We start from the raw sequence: 7,972 nt of genomic DNA, 5'->3' as shown, positions 1-7,972 counted from the left end.
TATAGTACAGCCTGAAATAAATTACCTTTTTTTTTCCTAGTGAAGAAATTCGTAAAAAGCAAATTATCCTTTAACAGGTGTCTTGTTAAATGACTCTATGAAATATCAAAGATGCACACAGTATAACAAATATTCGGGATTATGGCGTTCTCAAATCAAATGACTTTGTTTTCTGTGAGCAGATGCAAATCTACCTCTAAATCTGCTAATATCATGAAAGCCCCAAATAAACAAAGCTCTGTTTGAATGTTTAAATATTTCAAAGTCTGTTTATACATATAGCTTAAAGTCTCCATCCAGCGTGGAAGCTGTGTGATCTTCAGTCTTATGCATGTATCTAGTTGTATATATTTGCTCTTACTAATGTATAATCAAAATATCATAAATCCATGCTAATGACTGTGAGTCCTGGTATGAATTATTCAGGTTTTCTAATTCCTGATTGAGATAAAATGCAGTAGTTTGTTCATTTTATTATAACTGCATTCTAGATTTAATTATTCATAGTATCATAACAAAAGGCAATGTATTTTGTAAATATGACTGCTCTAATAGTATGGCACTTCACTACAGCAATCTGATATTGACTCTTTCGTGAGGAATGAGTAACTCATTTTTATTTGAATTATGAATTATGCAGATTATTGCAATATAGATTAGTAAATTCTGCTGTATTCTTGTGTTTTAAACCTAGCAATACTGTAGCAACAGATGTGTTTCAGCACTTGGTAAAATGAATGGAGTTTCCACTGAGGGACTGAATTAAAGCTGCGTTGAAAAACTGTTTTATAGCAATATTTTGTAATTATCTGGTACCAGGTGTATTTCCTGCCTAGTTTAACTGCATATATCATCCGTTTCATGTCATACAGCAATTCTTACATGTAATACAGCTTTCAAGGCTCAAATATATTTTTAATGTTGTTAATACGCTGCATAAAATGAAAGCATTGCATAGACTGAAGTCCCGTTGCGGTTGGTTACGGTGCTATGTGCCCTTGTGTGTGAGCGTGACCGTGGCAATGTGGGAGCATAGAAATGGCTTTGGACATCAAAACCCCTCTGCAGCTGTGCTGCTCGGGGTAAGGGCACAATGGCTTCAAGGCTGATTTGGGTTTCTCTCCCCAAAGCCTTAAAGAAAACAAAGTAAAATTTACAAAAGTGTGAAGTGCACGTTCTTTCCCCCCTCGCCCCTTTTATTTTCAACATATAAATAAGGATGTAGGGATGGAGGTCTCTGTGCCACGATCTCGTCTGCAGTCCTTACTATGCACATGATGTTTTTGTGGCATTCACTTGCCAAAACACCTCTCCCCTTCTCTTTGTGACCTAATAAAGTCACGCAACTGGAGTTTGTGGGCACGAAAAGGATGGGTTTTGTCCTGGAAGCCCAACCTGCCCCTCTTAGTGTCAACTGTCAAAACTGTTGGTACTTTTTTGGAGTTACTGTTGATTGAGGCACTAACAAGACATGTGGGAGGGCTGGGGGCAGAAGGGCAGTCAGGTGGCGGGTGGTACAGGGTTTGTTGCTCTGGGCCAGAAGGTTGGTGCTGGTTTGGGCACACATGGCTGCAGGTGTGAGGAGCCGTGCCTTGTCACTTGCTGCAGTCTCCTCCCCTCACCCGTCCATCCGAGTTAGTGATGAAAAACCTTTTCTCATTTCAATGAAAAAAATAATTAAAAAGTTGGTGAAAATATATCAAGTGTGGTTTGGAAATGCTTAATGTTCCCATCTGCCCAGGAAGGGGTCTGTGTCGGGAACTAAGTTCCCACAGTACCGCTGCGCAGTCGGGAGTAGAGCGTGAGGCCGCAGCCCCCGCAGAGCCCCCCACACCTCCGCAGATGGCTCAGGCTTGGCCCCGAGCTCACCTGCAGGAGGAGCGGGGACAGTCCTTTCTATCCTTGGTCCCATGGCTTAATCCTACTGCAAAATTGTGTTTCATCTGGCAACTGGAGTGATCAACACAGCTCAGCCAAATCAAGCTCAGGTCTGTTAAGGCACTGCTCTAGAGTGTGTGTAAGGAACCATTTTGGGGATCAAAGAACATAGAAGGAAATTAAATTTAGTAATTTTTTTCCCATGAGAACTTGGTCAGTAATGGGACGTATTCCTTCTTTCTCCCCCTCTTTTTCCTTCCTGTTAAATACAGTTTCTTAAAGTTTTTTTTTTTCTCATGAGCAGGTATTTCATGGTCGCAGGCGCTATATTTTATATGTGTTTAATCATAGAATGGTTGGAGTTGGAAGGGACCTTTGAGGCCATCTGATCCACCCCCCCTGCGATGAGCAGGGGCATCTTCCTCTAGTTCAGGTTGCTCAGAGCCGCTGAGCTTGAATGTTTCCAGGGATGGGGCATCTACCGCCTCTCTGGGCAACCTGGGCCAGGGTTTCTCTCCATGATATTTGCAAAGTTGTGGCCGTCAGGTGAAGTCCCCAGTGACTGGAAAAAGGGAGACATTGTGTCCATTTTCTTAAGGGTAGAAAGGAGGACCCTGGGAACTACTGATCTGTCAGCCTCACCTCTGTGCCTGGGAAGATCATGCAACAGAACCTCCTAGAAGCTATGCTAAGGCACATGGAGGACAGGGAGGTGATTTGAGACAGCCAGCATGGCTTCACTAAGGGCAAGTCCTGCCTGACCAACCTAGTGGCCTTCTGTGATGGAATGACTACATCAGTGGACGAGGGAAAAGCTACGGATGTCATCTATCTGGACTTCTGTAAGGCCTTTGACATGGTCCCCCAAAACATCCTTCTCTCTAAATTGGAGAGATATGGATCTGATGTGTGGACTGGTTGGTGGATGAGGAATTGGTTGGATGGTCGTGTCCAGAAGGTAGTGGTCAACATCTTGATGTCCACATGGAGATTAGTGATGAGTGGTGCCCCTCAGGGGTCTGCATTGGCACCGGTACTGTTTGGTATCTTCATTAATTTTTCTAGTTGCTGTTTATAAAGCAAGCAAGTTCTGATTATGAGAACTTTCCAGTTTCCAAAATGTAATATTATCTCCTAAATTAACTGTAACAAGTACAAAGGAATAATCTTGTCCTGAGGAGGTTTGTATTATTTGTGTAAGTGCCAACCAATATTTTTAACATTGAAGACAGCACTACACTTCACTTAAACTTCTGAGCTGTGATATCTACTCACTACTTAGGCACTATACAAGTGCTTAAGTAGTGAGTACTTATAAGGCACTATATAAAGTTCTTCTAGTATAGTTTGAAACACAGAATAACTGCTGCAAGTACACGACAGCAGAAATGTGCTGGTAACATAGGCTGTCTCTGTTTCTTCTGAATTGCGCAGCATGGATACCCAGATGTTTTGAATTGTAGACATTTCTAAAAATGTCTCACTTATAGTTATAAGTGTTACAGTTTTGCAAAGAAAAATTATTTGGCTTGGTACCATATACAAAATGCAGACAAAAGAAAGGTTTCTGTTAACTTTTTCATCAAATCTGGTCTATTGGAGAAGCTGTCATCTAACACTGTTGTCAACATGCAGGAGGAGAGGGTTCTCAGTTCAGATGGCATCACTCTTGTCAACCTAAATGCAATTCCCTTATTGATTAAAATGTGCAAGACTGGCTTCCAAATGTTTAGTTCTGTTGCCAAGTCTTGACAGGAGAGCACTGTACCTTCAGCAGTGCCATTCTGCAGCAATGGCATTTTTCCTAAAACCCTTGTAGAGAAAGAGGTTCCCCCCTGCTGCTGTAAGCAGGACTGATTCAGGAGACACTTACCTGTGAAGTGGCTGAGGGTTCTTGAAGATACATTGTTCTGCAGTGTGGCTTGCTGGGAGTTGGTCAGCGAGGGCTCACATATGGACCTACCCAAGGTCCATTGCACCCACACATCTGAAACTCAACTTTGCGGTGGTTTTGTTTTGCTTCCTGTTAATGGTAACACCAAATCATGCCAGAGACTGGCCTGGAAGGATGAATAAAATGTGCAACCTGTTCCTTATATCCATATAAATGGCTTTAAAGCAACTGGAGCACTTCTGATGAGCCAATGGAGAGAGCAGGCGCTGGTCCAACTCATCGGCAGAGGGCCATTGACTCTGTGGAGAAAGCAGAGCCCTGTGGTCTGATATACCATCTTTATTATGTGTATTGACATGTATATCAATACTGTGAAAGCCCCCAAGCATTTGTAGTGCACCTCATGTCTCTCTAAAAGGCGTCTCAATCATTTTCTTACCTGATATCTGTGTAACTGTTCCCAAAGCAGTAGCCTCCTTTTGCGGACCCGTTAGCTGGTAATGGGGAGACCATGTGCTTTGTGCGATGGAGCCCATCTGCTGCGTGAGCAGTCACAGGAGAAATCTTCCCAGTGACACGGCACAGCGCTTACCAGCTGCTGCCACAGAGCGGGCTCCTTGCACTCCAGCATCAGTTTAGTTGGCTTCTGATAGTGTATGTTTGGGGTTTGTACCCCAGTAGCATGGCAAATGTCCTGGCACAAAGTAAACTTCTGTACAGACTCCAAAAAATATTGTTTCTGCCCGTCTGATGTGACCTGAGACTGTATGCAGTAGATATGTAGTATAATGAAAATCCACTAATTAAAGTCATGTTTCACTGTAACCTGAAAATTTACACCTTAGGTGGAAATCCACCGGGAAAAATATAAAAACTAATGCAGCATTCTACACGTCCATCTCTTTTACTCCATCTTAGTGCCGGTGTTTTACATGAGCTCGTTAGCAGAGTCAGCGTTATGTCTCAAACCCTTTTCGCTATGGGTTTTAACCAGCTGAACCCTCAAATTCAGCCGTAGGACACGCTACATATAAGTACTTTAGGTGAGGAGTGAAATTTCTTAATCTATCTTCTGGAAACAGTTTCTTTATGCTATGTATGTCATACCTACTAAAAGCAGTCTTGGTAAATACTAAGAACTTTAAGGGACCATGACAAGGAATGTGTTCAGTTTGTTGTTACTCATCAGTGAAACTTCACATTTACAATTTGATATAAGAGAACAACTGAGGGTTGTGTGTGCCCCGTGCTAAGCTTGTGTACACTCTGTGTGCTGCATTTCATCTGTTGTGAACTTTACCTGCACACCTTCGTGCTAGCCCAGCTACCCGTTACAACATCATAATGACTTACTAAATCAAGTTGCGTTAAGTGGCCAAGCATGACTTTTTAGGTTTTTTTGTTCAGAGATGTCAAAGGTGGAGTTGTCTTCAAACCAGTTGTCTTTTATTCTATTTAAAACTCTTGTTTGCTTCTGCTGTTCCTCCCTGAAAGACATTACCAGGTGATTGATTTTGTCAAGATACTGCAGGTATCAGTTCCCTCTTTCTTTTTTTGCATATAACCAAATGAAATGTAGAATGGAGGAAAAAAAAAAAAAAGAGAAAGAAAAAGAAAAAAAAAAGAAGAAAAAGCTTAACTTGTTATTTTAAAGATCTTCTTAATTAAGAAAACAGAGCTAAAATGAATCCAGTCCATAAAAAAAAAATCTGGGTGTATGTTTTGTACAGGTTCCACAAAGGAGTTGATTGAGAGCTGCTGTGGAGCTGGACAACAGTGGGCTGTAGACAACGGGGAGTGCACAGAAATCCCTGTAAGTGGAATGGATGGTGATATTTGCAGGTACGTAAGGCAAAACTGAGCATTTTAGATTAACAGAGTGGAGCCCTTTAGAAGAAATCAAACAATTGTACAATTCATGGGATGTCCAGGAGACTGGGAACTGTTCATTCATGGTATAAATTATTGGTAGGCTGGCAATGTGTCATGGCAAATTGGAAAGAAGGATTTCCCCCTCCCTTTCCCCCAAGTCTAATCTAAACAACAGCCTTTTAAGATTTCTTTTCCTCTCTCATGTGAGCAGAGCTCAGATTTTTATTTCCCAGTTTTATGCGCATCTGTGGAGTTGCAGATGAATAGAAGGGCAGAGTTTGTCTGCCATTTGGCAAGTGCTAAATGCAATGATTATCCATATCATTAAATGATGTGTTTATTGTCCAATATGAATGGCTGCTGGTTCTGATGTCTGTGTTCAGCTGGAGAGGGACCATACACTTTGATAATGCCGCTGGTATCAGTAGCATCTGGTGTGAGGGAGGGAGCCAGATTCAAACTGCACAGCAACAAAAGAATGGGTGCGGAGTAACACGGACAGCATATTATGCTGCAACCCCTCTCATCTCTCTCTCCTCCCCCCAGCTTGAAACAGGCCTTAGGGAGGGATGGAGGCAAGGTTATGAGACTCATATGGTGCAACATAAGCCAGATGGATTTCTCTAAGAGTGAGCCCAACATTTTCAGTGTTAAAAAAGTTTGGCATAATCACTTTGATAAAAGTTAGTGTCATTGCACCTTTCTGAAGTTACCGGGAGATTAAAATCCCCCCACTGGGATCTGGCATGACAGAACTGACACATACCAACTGTCTATGAAGTAAAGACAGATTAAAAAATTCCAGCCTTGGCCTAAGTAGGTGCAAATCCAATACATTAATGAGTTGCACCTGCACATCTGAGGCTGGGTTTAGATGAAAAAGCCAGACCTAAATGTTTCAGTCCCTGTGAATCTATTGGGATTTAAAAGAATAAGAGATAAGGGGTTCAGTTGTTTTACTTTCAAAATTTCAGTTGTATCCCTGTTTTAAAGACTTAAAATCACCTGTAAATTCTGTCTAAAGAAAACGTTTCATGTAAAAAAGTATTCAAATCTGTGGCCTCAGAACCTTGAAGGTAGAGACAGAAACATCCTGCTCCGGTTGGGTGAGGAGCCAGTGTGCCGAGCTGGTCACCGCGCACATAGCCACACCTCCGGTGCACCAGCTTTTGTGCCGGGACACCTGCAAGTGGTGCAAGCTCCAAAGAGTCTGCCAGTAACTCCACTCAGTATGTAGAGATTTTAAAAAGTATAAGATAGATACTAATTGTAAAAATTAGTTGCTGTTCTGCCAGGATAGTTGCCTATAAATGCTTGGGTTTTACAAGGGACCGTCAGTGCACTGAAGGATCAGTTTTTTCAGCTGAAGCAAATGAGTGAAGCTCCCCCTGAGTCTGCCGAGGCTGTAGATTGTTTATATAGAGGTTGCAGATTGAGGTGCCTGCTGTTTCTAAATGCTATTTTGGGGTTTTCAAGTGGCAAACACTTACATGTTACAGCTACTCGTTGATGTATCTTGATGTCTCCGAACATTTTATATTCATGTACCAACTTGGTGTAACTCTGTGTAATGACCAACACCTCCAACTGCAGGATGGGAAATGTATTAATTGAGGTGATCAAGGTCAAGATGAGCCTTTAGAAATATACAGATTAGGGTTTGCACGGAGCGTGAGTGCAGACAGACAGTGGCGAGTGATGTGTGAAATGTGCTGTCCCACCCTTGGAACAAGGTAATGTCTTGCTTAGCCAGGGACACGATGATGCTTATTTGATCTGCCCAAAGGTTATATGCAAAACCCCACCACATTGCGGTATCAATTTTCCCATCTTTTCCATTTCTCCAGCTCTCTTAAATGTCATACAGTAAAACAGGTCTTGCTTATCTGAATTCTATTTAAAATGCAATTTGTTTCCTTTGATGGTACAGACACAATGGTACTGTTAAGAAACAATAGCAAGCTACCTAGAAATGATTTCTACAACAGAGGAGTTTGCTGCAACTGGGACTACCTAAAAGAGATCACGTGCAGCAACTAGATGAATGAACTTAAAATAAAGCGAGATACAGGAAATCTTTAGATAGTGAATTGATAGTCAGATGTAAAAATACTCCCAGAGCTGATGCCACTGGCTGTATCAGAAATAGGATGTTAGGCTAGATGAAATCTCATCTGACCCAGTGTAGTAGTTTTTATCTCATAATTGAAATGTTTTTTATCATAATAGAGCAATGTTTATCTGGGTGGCATTTACATCAGCTGTTCTGGTATGAATCCTGCTTTTTGCTGACACTGTGTCCCAATTAGAGACTGACATCAGTTTAAT

The 7,972-nt window shown here is 41.8% G+C and overlaps 1 protein-coding gene across 1 annotated transcript in view; it reads left to right on the top strand.

The window, feature by feature from the left end:
• FBLN2 (fibulin 2) overlaps window positions 1-7,972 on the top strand; it is an 86,591-nt gene that overhangs the window by 44,648 nt on the left and 33,971 nt on the right. The window contains exon 3 of the mRNA XM_009889915.1: window positions 5,503-5,614. Coding sequence (XP_009888217.1) covers window positions 5,503-5,614 — 112 coding nt within the window. The remainder of the gene's footprint in view (window positions 1-5,502; window positions 5,615-7,972) is intronic.

This window comes from Charadrius vociferus, unplaced genomic scaffold (genome assembly GCF_000708025.1).
Source record: "Charadrius vociferus isolate BGI_N301 unplaced genomic scaffold, ASM70802v2 scaffold67, whole genome shotgun sequence".
NCBI classification, from domain to species: domain Eukaryota; kingdom Metazoa; phylum Chordata; class Aves; order Charadriiformes; family Charadriidae; genus Charadrius; species Charadrius vociferus.
The sequence above is the reverse complement of the archived record's forward strand: the minus strand, read 5'-3'. Positions and strand labels throughout refer to the sequence as shown.